At 60.1% G+C, this 16,248-nt stretch overlaps 1 protein-coding gene across 1 annotated transcript; it reads left to right on the top strand.

Annotated features, from left to right (window-relative positions):
- Positions 1 to 5,939, top strand: LOC123813107 (C-type lectin domain family 4 member G-like). The gene is given in 11 exon segments (XM_045830153.1): positions 1 to 12; positions 305 to 500; positions 1,947 to 2,048; positions 2,424 to 2,477; positions 2,624 to 2,686; positions 2,849 to 2,953; positions 3,254 to 3,343; positions 3,521 to 3,537; positions 3,539 to 3,670; positions 3,792 to 3,907; positions 4,173 to 5,939. Coding segments are annotated over 11 exon segments (1,026 nt in total). The 3' UTR covers positions 4,312 to 5,939.
- Positions 5,940 to 16,248: the final 10,309 nt, after the last annotated feature.

The following is a 16,248-nucleotide window of genomic DNA, read 5'->3' as shown; positions in this document are numbered from 1 at the left end:
ATGGACCCCTGGGTGGGGGGCAGAATGGCCCTCAGGTGAGAACCACCCTCTAGACAACTTCCTGTTTCATTAAGCTCATTATTTACTGTCTCCTCCCTCCCCCTCCTAGAGAGCTTGCTGCCAGGAGGGGATTGGGTCCTTTGGGCCTTGATGGGTGCTGGCTCATACACGCAGACGTGCCCAGACCCAGCTCCAGCTCTGGGTCCGCATTTCACCTGAGTTCTAGGTTTGTGCCGTGACCACCCTCAGTGACCTTAGCAAGCACTTGAAGCCTTCTGGTCAGTGATGATGCGCTCCTTGACAGGTGGCCATAAATATTTCTGTCATTAATGGTCAGAGCAGCGTGACCAGCGAGATAAACATCAAACTGGTGGTAGTGTCCATTGAAGGAAGTGTCCTTCACAAGGCCACCAGGGACGTGCGGCCCTTGGCATGTGCTGCCCTCTTCATCCCCACGCCTTGCTGTGCCTGCTACCTCCGGGACGCGGTAGACAAGCACAGTGGCAGGGTCTGGTAGTGGGCATCACCCGCAGAGACTGCAGGGCCCGCTGTTCCACCCGGGCCAGTCCTCCCGTCAGCACATCCCCTGTGGTGAGTTCTGATCCACGCTGTGCAGTTGCCTGCTCGGGTCCCCGGCCTGCAGTTCACTTCCCGGTAAGGTGCGACCAGACTGTGCGCCACCACGGACGATGCCCAGTTCCGAGATCGAAGCCTGGCACCTGGGGGCGTGTTCAGTATTTGTTGAAAGGATGAATGAGTGTGCAGTGGGTTTTGTGCCTGGGGACGGTGCCAGCGCTTGAGATGCATGACCTCATTCCCTTGTCACAGCATCCCTTGGAGACAGTCCCCGTCACTGTGCCCCTCTGCACAGAGGACAAAACCGAGGCTGCTGGAAGCTACATACATACACCCTGCACCCCTCTGCCCAAGACTGAAGTCCAGTAGCCCAGCTGACCGTCTGTGTTCTCCCTTCTGGCGGAGGGCTGGGTTAAGAGTCAGCCTTTGGCACGCAACTGTGGGAGAATGGTGGAGGGAAGCTGAGCTAGCCCGGGGGGTCCAGGCCTGAGGGGGCTTTCTCAGGCCCCCCCCCCCAGGAGGGGCTGGAGCTTGGACAGGTTCAGGCTGCCCCTGTAAGGAGGGAGCCCAGTCTCTGACCTGTAAGAGGTGGAGACCGAGCTCTAAAGCAAAGCCCCCTACACCAGCCTGCAGATGTTGCTGCAGCTACCAGCCCGGGGAGGTTGATAGTGAGCAAGCACACCTGCACACACACACTCAGAAGCACGCCCGCGCTCTGCTTCCTATGGACATCCACCCTCTGCAGCACAGACCCCCCCACACACAGCAGTCTCCCACCCCCTTCACTCAGCATTCTTCCACTTCCCCTGCCCCACCTCACCCTTAATGCCAGCTCAGCCCACAAAGGGCCGGCCAGCCCTGTGATTGGTCAGTGGGTCCTTGTTACCAGGAATTGACACGCAGGAGATGATAAGGAAGGAAACGGGGGAGGGGGGTGCGTTGGGGGGAGGAGGGGGGCTACATTTACATCAGTGTCCAGGGCTGGGAGCCTGCTCACCATGGACACTGCTGGGTACAGCAAGTGGGGTGGCGGGCTGGACGAGGTCCCCCGCAGGTATGAGCAAGCAGTGGGACTGCTTCACTGGGCCCCTGGGGTCCCTCTTAATTGGGATTTGATGGGAGAGGGAGGAGAACAGCCTAGAGAGGGAGCAAGTCGTGGGTGCAGGAGAGACCCCACAGGCTCTAGAGGCAACGGGATGTAGATTCAAATTTCCGCTCCATCACCGAAGGGCTGTGGCCATTAGGAAGGTCACTTAACCTCTCGGAACCCTGGTGTTCTGGGACCCGAGTGTCCAGGGCATGGTCCTCGGGGCCCAGAGAGCCAGGACTGTCCTGGGACTGAGGGACCCAGGAGTCTCTTGTTGCCCAAGGGCCCTATGGACGCTGGGGACGGCGGTTCCTCTTCCTGGCCCTGGCTCTCGTGGTCACTGCAGTCCTGTGGGCCTTCATCCTGAGCATCCTACTTTCCAAGGGTGAGTGACCATGTAGGAGGGGGAGATTGTGTCCCAGCCCTCCCCCAGCCCAACTCCCTGCTTAGTTCTTCCCTCTGCCCCAGGGCGCCCCGGCTAGGTCCCAGATCCCAGCCTGGGGCTGAGGGTGAATGCTTGAGAACGAACGGTTCGTGTGCCTCTTGGAGCTGTGTGCACCCACACTTGTGCGCATGTGTATGCAACAATGAGTGTGCACAGCCCCGTGTGCTTGTCTCTGCTCGGCTCGAGGGTGCATCGTGTGCGCTGTACCCCTGCCCGCCCCCTGTGTGCGTCCCAAGACTGTGGTCCCCACACCCCTCGGGCGAGGGGAGAGTTCCCTCGTCCCTGGGCCGCGCCTGCAGGAGCCTCTCTCCACAGCCTCCACGCAGCAGGGGGAGTTGCTCCGGCGCCAGGACCTGCTGAGAGCAAACGGTGCGTGCAGACCACCGGCTCCCGGGTTTGTGAGTAGGTGGGCGGATACCCCAGGCTCCCCAGAGCTGGCCCCGGAGTGGTGAAGGGTATCTCACGAGTCCCCATGGGTGACTTGGCGTGTCTGCGTTGGGCGGGGGTCTTTCCAGCCTCGGAGCACACGGTGGTGCTGGGCCACTTGAAGGAAGAGTTCCGAGCCTGCAATAGCTGCTGTGAGACTTATGGGCTGAGAGGCGGGTCCTGCGGGTTTGGGCGGGTCCTGTGGGCTGGGGGCGGGTCCTGTGGACTCAAGGGTAGGAGATCTCAGACGTCCCGCCCCCACCCCCCCCATCCCCCCACACCCCCACCCCCCCCGCCCCCCCCGCCGCTCCTAGGCCTGGACACGCAGGCGCAGCTGAAGACCGCGCGCGCAGAGCTTGCGGAGGCGCAGGTGAAGCTGATCCAGCAGCAGAGCGCCCTGAAAGAACTGAGCGAGCGCGGTGAGGGACCCCAGTCTTGGGACGCACACCGGATCCCTCACCATACCAGTGCCCCGACCCGTGATTTACATGCTGATCCTTGTGATCCTGACCTCTAACCCCGATCCTGTCCCCCATCCTGACCCTGAGTCCTAGACGCTGCCCGTGGACTACACCTCTGAACCCCACCCCACGGGGACCCTCCTCGCTATAACGGTCCTCGACCCCGAGGTTCCGGTGATGCTGCCCCTCCCCTCATCTCAACCCTTCTCCTGACCCCGACCCTACCCACATACAATCTGGACTCCCGTGACCTCGCAGTGACCCAGAGCTTGGCTGAAGCCGGGAGAGACCGCGAGAACATCCGCAGCGAGCTGTTCCGGGAGTTGGAGGCCGTCCGAGCTGGAAACAGTGAGCAGGAAGGGGCGTGGGCGTGCACAAGGGGGTTAGTGGACCTGCCCGCGGGCCCGGTGGGTCCCTGATCCGCCGGAATCCGCCCTTTCCATGGCTCTGCCCCTGCGACCCTCAACTCCCTCTGAGTGCTGCACCTGGGAGCAGTCAGCTTCATGGACCTTTGCCACCCCACAGGTTCCTGTGAGCAGTGCCCCCACGTCGTGGCTGCCCTTCCAGGGTTCCTGCTACTTTTTCTCGGTGGTGCGGGCCAGATGGGAAGAGGCGCAGCTCAATTGTGCGGGCGCGGGTGCGCACCTGGTGATTGTCAGGAACCTGGAGGAGCAGGTGGGTGGCCAGTGCAGTGTGGTCGGAGGTGGGATGGGGAGTTCACCGCAGGGGGTCGTGGCTGGGAGGTGTCTGTGGGCGGCAGCCACTGACAAGCCAACTAATCTCTCCTTCCATCCAGGGCTTCCTGAGTCGGAATACAAGAGGCCGCGGTTACTGGCTGGGCCTCAGGGCCGTGCGCCACGCGAGCAAGGTCCAGAGCTATCAGTGGATAGACGGAGTCTCGCTCAGCTTCAGGTAAGGAAAGGGAAGAGGGGAAGGAGACAGGTCAGCCCCCTGGGGACAAGTGCATTGGACAGATCTCAAGCACTCCTTAGGGATGGCCAAGCTAGCCACCAGGAACTGGCTGAGGCACAGATTCTGGGCTTTATAAAGTTATATCCCAGGGCCTTGCTTAGGTTAGACCCTCAGGGTGTCTAGACTAGCCCCACCCAACAAATGGGCTGGACCTAGGGTCATCCTCAGCCAAACCCCCAACCACACCCCAACCAAACCTCTGCAGCCACTGGAACCGGGGTGAGCCCAATGACTCCCTGGGGCGCGAGGACTGCGTCATGATGCAGCGTACCGGGCTATGGAACGACGCTCCTTGCGACAGTGAGAAGGACAGCTGGATCTGCGAGAAGAGGCTCAGCTGCTGAGCCCACCCAATCCCCTGAGCCAGACCACCTGCCGCCTGAGCCAGGCCACCAGCTGCCCGTGTCGTCCCTCAGCTGCTGGCCCTCCTGGTTCTTCCCACCACCGTCTGGTGTGTGTGTCTTTTCTTCTCCCGCCCACCGCTATTGAGGAGAAACAGCCCCACTCAGCCGGGTCCAGTGTCTGCGATCTGGGACCTCCGCTCCAACCTCTTCCCCTCGGACCTAGCGTAACCTCCACCTCTTCCAAAACCCTGGCTCCTGGGCCCTTTGATCTGGCCCCACGTCCCTCCCCAGCCGAGGTCAGATGGCTCAGAGATGGAGCTGTTTGGTCTTCCTGCCTTCTTCCCTGGCTGGGAGGCCTCAAGGAGAGGGGTTTTGTGTCTGTCCTCGAAGCCCTAGGGAGCATGGGGACACGTTTGAGATATGAACCTTGGCTCCCAGCTGTGGGAACCTTCTGAGCTTTATCCCAAAGACCATGACATGATCCCTGCGAGTGACCCCGACCTCTCTGAGTGTCCTCATGGTTCTATGATGCCCTGAACCCGAGTGACTGGCCTGCTCTGGGCCAGGAGGGCTGTGCAGACACTGGGGACACACGAGTGAGGCAGGCCCAGTCCTGGCTCCCACCTGCGCCTGACTGTCGCACTCTGGTCCAGCTTGGCACAGGACTGCTGTGACCCGTGAGAGACTCAGTGGAGGAATCCAGGAGTGAGTGATGCAGGACGGGCCTGAGGGAGCCAACTGTGTCCTCGGGGAGAGAGATTGTGCTGAGATACCAAAGGGGGTGGCCCCTTCTCTGGAAGACACTGTCACTGCCTTGTGGCAACATCAGGCGGCCTGAGACAAGGCCCTGAGGCTGGTGTGAGAGGGGCTGCTGGGATCTGAGCAGCAGGGGCCTTGTGTCTCAGGCACTTAGGTTCTGTGACCCCTGGGTGGGACAATGGGGAAATACGTCCAGAGAAGATGAGCTTTCGAGGACCAATGGGATTTCAGCACGTGGAGGGTGGCGGAAGGCAGGAAGTGGGGCGGAGCCCCACAGGCAGGTACAGGGGCCACAAAGCCTGGCTTTATCCACTGGGGGTTTTGATCTGAATTCACCCTTCTCCCCAGGTTTCCTGCCCCTGTCCTGGGCCCTGGGGGCTGTCCTGAAATTTCCAGGGGAGTCAGGTCTAACTAAGGGGTGAGAACTGAGTGCAAAACCAAAGCTGCTGGTGGCCCCTGGGGTGCCCAGGCCCGAGAGCACTGACTGAGCAGGAGGAAGAAAGGACACCGCCGACACACCTTGCACAGGTGACGCCGCTCAGTGCTGTCAGCAGCCAGCCCTCCCGCCCTTCTCTGTGCCCTTTCCACGTGTGGCTCAGAGCAAGGCCCTGGCCCGGCCCGGGAGCTGTCTGACCCCTGGACACAGAGCACACCCAGTGAACTGTCAGCCAGACTGGCAGCTTCCCAGAGGGTCAGCTTGCAGGAGTGCACGGGTCCATTAGGGTCGCTGTAACATGAGCACCGCTGGATGGCTTAGGACAGCACACGTCCTGTGGCTTAGGGCCTGGTCAGGGGTCTCAGTTGGTTGGAGCGTCATCCCGTATTTCTCAAAGTCCTGGGTTCGACCCCCCGGTCAGGACACCTACCTGGGTTGTAGGTTTGTTCCCCAGTCGGGGCGTGTACTGGAGGCAACTGGCCGGCCGATGTTTCTCTCTCACGCCAATGTTTCCCTGTCTCTCTAACCATCAATAAACATATCCTTGGGTAGGGGTTAAAGAAAAAAGCAGGCATTCTGTGCAGTACAGAAGCTCAAGGTTAGTTTTGCTGAGCCGAAACACAGTGTCCCAGGACCAGGCTCCCTTGGGCCACTCCGGGTGTGTATGTGTGTGGGGGGGGGGTGGGGGGGGGGTGGGGGGGGGGCCGCGTCCTCATCCTGCAGCTTCCTCAGCAGCACCCCGTGTGTTTCCTGGGCCACGGCCCCTTCCAGCGCATAGCCGGGAGGGCAGCATCTCGCCACCATGGTCACACAGCCTTCTCCTCTGGGCCCCTTTCCTCTGCTGCCCTCTTGCAGGGACACCTGCAGTTGCACCTTAAGGCCCATGTGGGTAATCCGGGATGCTTTCCTGTAGTGCCCCAGTTCGTGCAGACGCCCCTCAGCTGCGAGTTCAGGAGTCTCCAAGCCACCCCCACTTCTGACCAGGAGATTCAGACCAACCCCAACAAATGCAGAGGCTCTCACAACCCCCTCTGGCTCCCTAAGTTGTCAGAATGACTCGGCACTCAGGAAAGCCCTCCACGTACAATTGTATGGTGAAGGACGCAGATTCGGGCTGGCCAACGAGGAGACCCACAGGGTGAGGGCTGGGCGGGGCGGGGCGGGGCTCCCACGGAGCTCCCATGTTCTCTCCCCACGGCCCTTCCACGTGCTCCCGGCCAGGATGCTCCTGTGAGCGCTGGTGTGTGGAGCTTTTCTAGGGGTTTCATGATGAAGGCGTGACAGGCGAATCTTTGCTCGGTGCCTGCACTGCTTCTCCAGCCCCACTCCCCTCCCTGGGGGTTGGCTGGGTGAATGTCCGCCCAGCCCCGGTAGGCCTTTCTGGTGTGGTCAGTCCCCACCCTGAGCCACGTCCTTGGTATCAACTCCGGTATGAGCCGAGGGGTCCCCATGGAGATCAGAGACACTCCTAGCACTTGGGAAATAAGGAAATAAGCCAGTCCCCAGAGTAACATTATTTCAGTTACTTGAGTCCCTATGAGGCTGGGCCGGTTGTGGGAGCACCGAGACATTCCCGTGTGCCTACCCCTCAGCAAGCTGCCCGCCGGGATCCTGACACCTGCCCTTGTGTCTCTGGGCAGCACCGAGGAAGCAGGTACCAAGCCCTCGGGATCGCAAGCCTACACGGCTGGGATCACACACTGTGGGGAGGTGGGACACATTCCCGTGCTCGCCCCACTGGGGACCGTCCCCCCACGTGGCACCCTCCTCCGGAACACAGTCAGTGGTGGGTTCCTGCCCCTCTCCCTGTTTTTGTCGTGGGCACCACCCACCAGGTGCAGGAGGCCTTCCTGATCCTTGTCCAGCCGCATCTCCCTGTCCATCAGCTCCCGCTTCTCACAGCAGGCCTTGTAGGTGCGCGTGACCAGCCGGGACCTGGTTCAGCACAGCCAGACCTCCCGTGTCTTGCAGGTCAGGTCGGGTCAGACGGAGAAGCCCTCCAGCTGGCCCAGAGGAGGCTGTCGTCTGAGCGGACGGGTAGGTGCTTCCTCAGCAGGCGCTCTGGCCATGCTCTCAGGGCACGAGACGCGGGGCCCTGGGCCTGCTGACCTTCCTGAGCCTGGGCCAGCGGCACAGCAGCGGCTTGTGTGGGTGAGGAGGGAGGCAGGGTCTCGAAGACCTCCTGCCCAGGGGCATCCAGGGAGACGGTGTGGCACGAGTCTTGCCCTCCTGGGAGGTCGCGGGCCACTGGCCCCTCACCTCAACGGCTGGCCCTCTGCGCCTCTACGTTTGGCACGTTTGGGTAGAGGTGTCTGGGAGGCCAGGGTCACCCTGCAGGCCCTTCGCCTTCATCGTCCTGGGCCCCTCCCATGGAAGGTCTGGGCTGGCCCCCACTTGGCTCCAGCAGGTCAAGCAGAAAGTTGCCCGACAGTCCAGGCAACTCTGCCTTCTGGCCCAGTGGGACGTCACCCCATGGCCTGTGGCTCACAGCTTTGTTCCCAGCCCGTCGGGGACCGGAGGGGGCTGCACCCGGGGCCGGAACTGGCCTGCGCTCAGGCTCCAGGGCGGTGGGCCACCACAGGCCAACCATGTGGGCAGTACCAGTGGAAGCAGGTGGCCCCGACCTGGGAGGTGGCCCAGGGGCCTCACTGGGGCCTGTGACTCCTCAGGTAGGGGGCCCTGTGTCAGTCAGCGTCTGCAGGGCCGAGGGGCATCGGTAGGCAGTCAGGACACCATCACCAGCTGCCCTGGGAAGTCGGCCCCCCATGCTTTACCAGCCGGCCGGCCCTGCTGCTCCGGCAACCCCCACCCCCACCAACAAACCTTGTACAGATGTTTTATGGCTTTAAGTTTTCACTTCTTTGGGGCAAATACCTGGCAGTGGGTCAGACAGCAGGTGAGGGTTTTCCTCTCACAAGAAACTGCCAAACCAGTTTGCAAAGCGGGCACCCCACTCTGCGCCCCCAGCCGTGTCTGGGGGTGCTGACTGCTCCGGAGGCCCGTTTGGACCCAGGGCGGATCTCAGCTGGGCTAGAGCCAGGTGGGGGCCCTTCTCCGCAGAAGAGCAGGAGAGGAGGAAGCCAAGCTGCAAGCGAAGCCCATAGTGGGGAAGGCAGGAAGCTGCGGGCAGCATCTGCCTGACTCCTTGTGTTATTTGTGAGAGCCCGGGGACTTGGGGGCAGGAGTTGGGGTGTCTCTGCTATTCGGACTACAGCCCCTGATCCCAGACCAAGGCGGGGTTGGCGAGAGAAGCCAGAGGGACGGAGTGAGACCAGGCCCCCTGGGGCACGGAGCAGTTTCACTCCTTGGTTCACAGTCGTTTCCTCCTCCAGCAGCAGTGCTCCAGCCCTGGTGAGCTCTCCAGGCTTCGGGCACTGGCGTGCCATGGAGGACAGGAGCTTAGGGTCTGGACACGGAGGGTTCGGGAAATCCTGGGGCTGGGTGGAAACGGCCATTCACAAAGCACTACAGACCCCAGGAGCCCACTGACAGGGAGTCCTGGAACAGGCAGAACCCTTCTAGGTGGGAAAACACATGGGCCAAGGCCCGCCTGCGAGCAGAGGCAGGGATTTCCCAGGAAGGGCCACGAAAGAACGTTCTGGAGCGATGGAAATGTTCTGTGATCTTGAAAGGCATTTGAATTACAAGGCGAATGCATTCCTCAAAGCTGAAAGAAAACCCTTTTGGGAATTCGTGCATTTCATTCCATGTCGGTTCACTCAAGGGGAAAAAACAGTAAGGAGAGAGGCAGACAAACTCTGCACTGCAGTCATGTTCTGGAGGCTGCAGGATTTCGGGGCAGCTGAGCTGGAAATGCAGGGAAAAGAAGACGGATGGAGGGTGAATGCACAGAGTCAGAGTCGGGCAGGTAAAGACGACATCGACTGCAGAATCTGAGCACGGGCCTTCTATTTCTTGCTCAACATTGCCGCGTGCTTGAAGACTGTCCGAGTGAAATGTTGGGGGCTCGGGTCCTGGTTGCTGCCTCCCTGGGGCTCAGGGTCTGGCAGGGGCGGGAGGAGGAGAGGAGGAGGGACAGAAGTTTCTGTGCCCACATGGGGAGGTAGGGGGTGGAACTTTCTAGCAAAGAGATTCCCCCCAAAACTTGCAGCCTGAAAGTGAGGTGGTGGGGGAAGGAGGGTCTGCGTTCGAGACAGAGGGGGCTTTCTCTGGGATGCAGGAGGTGGGGGCAGGAGAAGCCCCTTCCAGCTGCCCTCTGCCTTTTCCCAGTGGGCGTCCCCGACATCCCCGAGTGACCACATGACCACACTTTCTGCGGCTGAATCAGCAGGTCAGTGGTGGTCTTGAAGGCCAGCCAGGGTTTCCTGGACATGCTGGCCCCACCTTTCCGAGGAAATGGCCTTGAGACACAGTAGCCTGTCCTTTCCAAGCTCACCCCTCCCCACTCCAAATCCCAGGAAACCCCCTGGGATCCCCAGGCGCTTACCAGGTTGGCTGAAGTGTCCAGGGAAGCCCCCAGGGTGAGGTGGACACACTGGCCTTCAGCCCTGGCCAGCCCCTTGTCCACCTTCTTTGCCGCCTGCTGAATCCCCCCACTCCCAGCCTGGCTTCTCCTGTGTCCCCAGACCCTCCTACCGACGTCTCGCTCGGATGCATGTGGCCGATGCGGTCAGAAAGCCCTGAGTCCACACTGGTGCTTGCCACCTACTCTCGGGGGAGCCTGGGCCCCTGACCTTGGCTCTCTGAGCCTCGGCTCTTGCACCTTCAGGTGGGAATTATAGGAATAGGAGTACTCGCAGATGAGGATAGTGGGGCGGGCTGAACAACAGCCCCCCAAAGATGGCCCCATCCGAACCCCAGGTCCTGTGGACGTGTGGCTGTCCGTGGCTAAAGGGACTTTGCAGGTGGGGTGAAGGGAGGCTCTGGGGCGGGGGCAGTGTCATCATCACCAGAGCCCTCTGTCTGGGAGGCGGGGGTCAGCCTCGGAGAAGAAGGGGGCATGACAACAGAGGCAGAGTTGGCTGAGGCGGGGAGAGGCTGCGCTGCACACCGGGCAGAGGGAGAGGGGGCCCGCTGTCCCAGGGAGGCGGTGCCTCCAGAGGCTGGGCCCTCCGAGGCCTCCTGGAGGGTCCGGCCCTGTGGCCACCCCGATGTCAGCCCAGCGAGAGGGTGGTGGACTTCCGACCTCCCGGGAGCTGGGAGGCATAAACCTGTGCTGTTTAAAGCCTCCAAGTCTCTGGTAATTTCTTAAGACGGTCAGAGCACACAACTGCAGATAGGGTGCCTGGACAGCACCTACTGTGTGCTGGCACTGAGCCATGAGCTCACGACTTGGTGGTGTCCCAGGCTTATTCACACACAGGGCAGGGGTCACAGAGACTATTAAAGGGGGGGGCCTGGGGGGTCGAGGGGCCACTTGAGTTGGGGTCCCTTCCCTCAGAGAGCAGAGTCCTGAGAGATGAGGAAGGGCCAGGAAAGGGAGCTTAACAAGCGGGAGAGCCTGTGGCCCTGGCCCTAGGGAAAGGGGAACCCTGTCTGCGGTGGAGGGAGGGGGGGTTACAGGCCACACAGCGTCGTGCTGGCTGCAGGCAGCTGGGTATCCCTCTGCGGGCCTTGGCCCGGACCACCACGTGCTCCAGAAAGGAGCACCAATCAGCCCCCCAGGCACCGAGCACTTCTCTGTGCCCCACTGGGCGTGGAAGGCTGACCACGCGGGGCAGCCTCTGTGGGGACCTGTGCTTGCCCCCCTCCCCCCCCCGCCCCGGTGCAGCCAAGGACACTGAGGCCTAGACAGGGTAAAGTCTCCCTGCAGGGAAAGGGGGTGGAGATGGGCCGCTGCAACTTGCCCTTACACCCTGTGGGGACAGTGACTAGGTGGGTTCAGCAGGGGAGGGGGGCAGCACCCTCCTTCCTGGCCCACCTGAGGCACCAGCTGCCAGGCAGCCCATTGGGATGCGGTAGGAAAACCTCACATAATCCTGGAGTGAAGCCCCTAAGGGCGGCGGGGGGGAGGCCTGGGGGCCTGGGGACCTGGACTTCCGGATCCCTGAGGAACTCTGGATGTCTGTGGCCCAAGGGTCAACCACCAGCCCGGTCCCCACACAAGGTCTCATCCTCTGGGGGAAGCACGGTTGGCGTCGGCAAGGAATGCCCGAATCTCCCAGGGCAGGCCTGGAGTGCTCTCAGGATTCCTGTGCAAATCGGCTCAGCCCTGGGGCCCTGATGGTGTGCTGGGGCCTGGGAGCTGGGGGGGGGTTGGTCGTGGGCCTGAGAGACCACCCAGAAGGAAAGCAGTGGTGGAGCCCGTTGTGAGTCCCCGTCCTGAGCACCCCCAACCGCTCTCCACCCCCAGCAACACACACAGCCAGCCCGGCCGGGACTGCTCCTGAGTGTGTGCCGTGCAGATGTCTGTGGTCTAGTCTCTGTCGAGCATGTGGCTGGTGTGTCACGCCTGTGTTTCTGTGTGTTTGTCTGCACCTCCGCCTGTATCTGTGTGTTTGCATGGTATACATCCCATGTGTGTCTTCCGTAACACATGTGTGGCTCGGTTGTGTCCCGTGGCATCTTCGTGTGTGTGCTGTGACCACACCTCTCTGAGCCGTGTCTGTGTGTGTGGTTTTCTGCCGCGCCTGCATCTGGGATTGGGTTGTGTTGCGTGTGACAGTTGCAGCCTGAAGGCGCACCTTCTCCTCCTGTGTAAAGCGTGCCCCCCAGCGGTGCTTCCCAACTGAGGGAGTCTGCCCCTCAAGGGGGCATGTTGGCACATCTGCAGACATTTGTTTGTCACTACTGGGTGGAAGGGAGGGGCGGTGCTACTGCTCACTGGCGAGCAGAGGCCAGGGAAGCTCTGTGTCTGAGTTTTGCTTGTGTGGTGTGTCTGTGTGTGTGCGTGTCTCTGCGAGCGATGGTGTGGTGTCACTCTGTGTGCGTGCGTGGGTGGCGCCCCCACCCTGCATCCCTCTCCCCACTGAGTCACAGCAGCTGGCCCGCCCCCGGTTCTCTGGTGTTCCCAGTTCCGCACAGCACTGAGGTCCTGCAAGAGGCTGTGAGGTTTCCAGGCCTGCCAGGGCCAGGAGTCCAGTGCCCTTCCCTGGGGGGGGAAACTGAGGCCCAAGAAGAGTAGGGACTGCTGAAGCCGCACGGGCAAGGTTGGGGGAGGCTGACAGGACACTGGCCCCTCCAGGACCTGCAGCCCCTGGGGAAGGGCGGAGTGAACTTCCCGTGGCTGGAGGGGCCGGGTGGCAGCCGGTGACCGTGAGGTTGCAAAGCCCAGGGGAGGACTTCCGGCTGCTGCGGGGAGCTGCTCAGGTGAAAATGCGGCCCCTGCCTCAGCGGCCTGCTCAGAGGTCCTGCCCCCAGCCCCAGGTTTCTCAGTCCTGCAGTCTAAACTCGCTCTTCCCCAGGGCACCGCCAGTCCTGCCTTCCACCACCCACCCTTGCCCTGTGGGTGTGTGGGCTTTAGCTTTCGCTCCTGTGCTACAGCCCGGATGGACCCCGAGGACGCTGCGCTGGGTGGAACAACCCGGCCACCACAGGATGAACCCGGTGGGAGCCTGCTCACAGCAGGGCCCTGGAGGAGTCAGACCCACAGAGACAGAGAGGAGAGGGGGCAGGGGCTGTGGGAGTTAGTGTTTGATGGGCACAGAGTTTCCACCTGGGAAGGTGAGCACGTGCTGGAGACGCAACAATGCACTGAATGCCACTGAGAATGGTTAAAATGTTGAGTCTACATTATATGTATTTCACTACCGTGAAGACGAAGCTCTGTCTTCCTCCCTCTGAGAGCTGGGACTTTGGCTCCCCGCCAGAGCCGGGCACACAGTAGGTGGTCAGTGACAGCTTGAGGGAATGGAAGAGGAAGGAGGTGATGTGCCTGCAGCTGGTAGAGAGGCAGGAGGGCACAGAGAGGCGGTGACAGTTGCAGCCTGAAGGCACACCTTCTCCTCCTGTGTAAAGCGTGCCCCCCAGCGGTGCTTCCCAACTGAGGGAGTCTGCCCCTCAGGGGGGCATCTTGGCACATCTGCAGACATTTGTTTGTCACTATTGGGTGGAAGGGAGGGGCGGTGCTACTGCTCACTGGCGAGCAGAGGCCAGGGAAGCTGCAAAAGACCTAGAAGGCACAGGACGCCCCCCACCCGGGAAGACTCAGTCAGCCCCAATGTCAACAGTCAAAGAAAGAGAAACCCAGCTGTAGAGACACCTCCTCCTGGAAGGCCTCCTGGATTTGTCACACCTACTGCCTCACACATCCCCTTCTCTCCTGGTTACTCCAGGGCACACTAAGCAGGTGGGGTGAGCCAGGGCTGTGGCAGGATGGGGTTGGCGTCTGGGCAGCGAGGCTCCTTCCTCAAACCGCACTGGTGGTGGCCCTGTCCCAGGTGCTGAGGTTCTGAGTGAGCGCGGGGTGGAGGGCGCAATGGGGCTGCGTGGGGTTGGCTGGGGGCTGCGGGTGTGCAGGGCAGGACCTGCGACTTGCTCCTGCTCCTGCCCTGCGGGGCCAAGACTGGTGAGGAGGGAGGCGCAGACCCGGGCGGGCGAGAGGATCCCAGACCAGAAAGAAGAACCGACACCCTCAGGCCAGGGCCCACCCTCGCTGGCTTCCTGTTTTTCGCCCCCCTGGAGTGGGTGAGGGACCTGGGCCGTACAGCAGAGGGGAAGGGGGGTGCAGTCGCGTGACAGGAACCCCAGTTGAGAGCTCGCCCCCAAAGCATCCTCTTGTCTGCAGGGAACGCTGGCCGGCACCCTGCGTGACCGAGCGTGGAGCCGGAGGTACCCTCGCTGGTGGCCCTGGGCCGAGCAGAGGCGTGGGGACACCGCGACCCTCCCCAGCCCTCCTGCTCTGCCCACAGGACTGGCTCCACACTCTCTCCCCCTCTTTTCAGTGTCCTTCTCGCCAGGGCGGCCTCACTGTCCTCGCAGACAGTGGGCGGAGGCCAGTCTCTTTTCCAAGCCGTCTGCTTGGGCATCCTGCAGCTGCTGCTCTGGGCTCAGTCCTCTGGCCCCCGGATGGCGGGGGCGGGGGAAGCAGGAGCTGGAGGGGTCTGGAGGCCCACTGCTCTCCATACCCGCTCTCATGTTCCTGGAAGGGACCATATTAACTGGCACTTCCATTGGGCTGCTCACTGGTGGCTGTTCCACAAGTGAGCAGCACCCCTGGGCTCTGTTCCTCCCCGGGCTGCACAGACCTCTGTAGGCCCCAGGTCCCCACAGTTATTCCCTAACGGCACCCCACGAAAATCTATTTTAGACTTCCAGCCAAGGGGAGGCATAGATGGATATGCTTTGCCTCCTCACACAACCGAAAGAAGGACAATAACCAATTTAAAAACAAAACAAAACAAAAACCCACTACTACCAGAAAATCAAACTGAATGGATAGCAAACAACCAAGTAGTTCCAGAAGAAATATTCATCCAGGCTGGTCCCAGGGGCAGAGATGGGCAGCCGGCTGGAGAGGTCATGACAAAGCAGCTGGAGGGCCGGGATATTCCACATTCAAGTCCGGCTAAACCAGGAGGAACAACAGAGGAGCGAGACAGACTCATAACCCAGGGTTCCAGTGCTGGGAAAGAAAGTCTCAGAACCTCTGGCTTAAAAACCTGTCAGGGTTGCAGTGGTTGCAGAAACTTCCAGTCTCACGGGCGAGTCCACTGGAGGGATGCACAGGATCCTTGAATGTACACACAAAATGCCACCCACCCAGAAATTAGCACCAGAAGGGCCCAATTTGCTTGTGGGTTGTGGGGTGGGAGGAGTGACTGAAAACTGGCAGAAAATGGAGCAAGCACCACTGTTCCCTCTCGGACCCCTCCACCACAGACAGCGCTGCAAAACAGCAACGTGGGTTGCCCCATGCTGGCGAATACCTCAGGCTCCACCCCTTACAACATAACAGGTGTGTGGAAACAAAGAAATATGGCCCAAATGAAAGAACAGACCAAAACTCCAGAATAAGAACTAAGCAATGAAGAGATAACCAACCTATCAGATGCAGAGTTCAAAACACTGGTAATCAGGACACTCACAGAAATGGTTGAGTATGGTCAGAAAAGAGGAAAAAATGAAGGCTATGCAAAGTGAAATAAAGGAAAATATACAGGGAACCAACAGTGATGGGAAGGAAACTGGGAGTTATAACAACGATTTGGAACAGAAGGAAAAAATAAACATTCAACCAGAACAGAATGAAGAGACAAGAATTTTAAAAAATGAGGAGAGGCTTAGGAACCTCCAGGACAACATGAATCATTCCAACATCTAAATCATAGGGGCACTGGAAGGAGAATAGAAAGAGTAAGAAATTGAAAACTTATTTGAAAAAAAAAAATGAAAGAACTTCTGAAATCTGGTGAAAGAAATAGACTTCCAGGAAATCCAGGAAGCTCAGAGAGTCCCAAAGAAGTTGGACCCAAGGAGGAACACACCAAGGCACATCATAATTACATTAGCCAAGATTAAAGATAAGGAGAGAATCTTAAACGAAGCAAGAGAAAAGGAGATAGTTACCTACAAAGGGGTTCTCATAAGATTGTCAGCTGATTTCTCAAAAGAGACCTTTTAGGCAAGAAGAGGCTGGAAGAAATATTCCAAGTCATGAAAGGCAAGGACCTACATCCAAGATTGTTCTATCCAGCAAAGCTCTCACTTAGAATGGAAGGGCAGGTAAAGTGCTTCTCAGATAAGGTCAAGTTAAAGTTCATCATCACCAAGTCATTGCTATATGAAATGTTAAAGGGACTCATCTGAGAAGATCAAAACTATGAACAGTAAAATGACAACAA

This window comes from Phyllostomus hastatus, unplaced genomic scaffold (assembly GCF_019186645.2).
Source record: "Phyllostomus hastatus isolate PE091 unplaced genomic scaffold, TTU_PhHast_1.1 phas_contig_150, whole genome shotgun sequence".
Lineage (NCBI taxonomy): Eukaryota > Metazoa > Chordata > Mammalia > Chiroptera > Phyllostomidae > Phyllostomus > Phyllostomus hastatus.
Note: the sequence above shows the minus strand (reverse complement) of the source record. Positions and strands in the feature narration are given on the sequence as shown.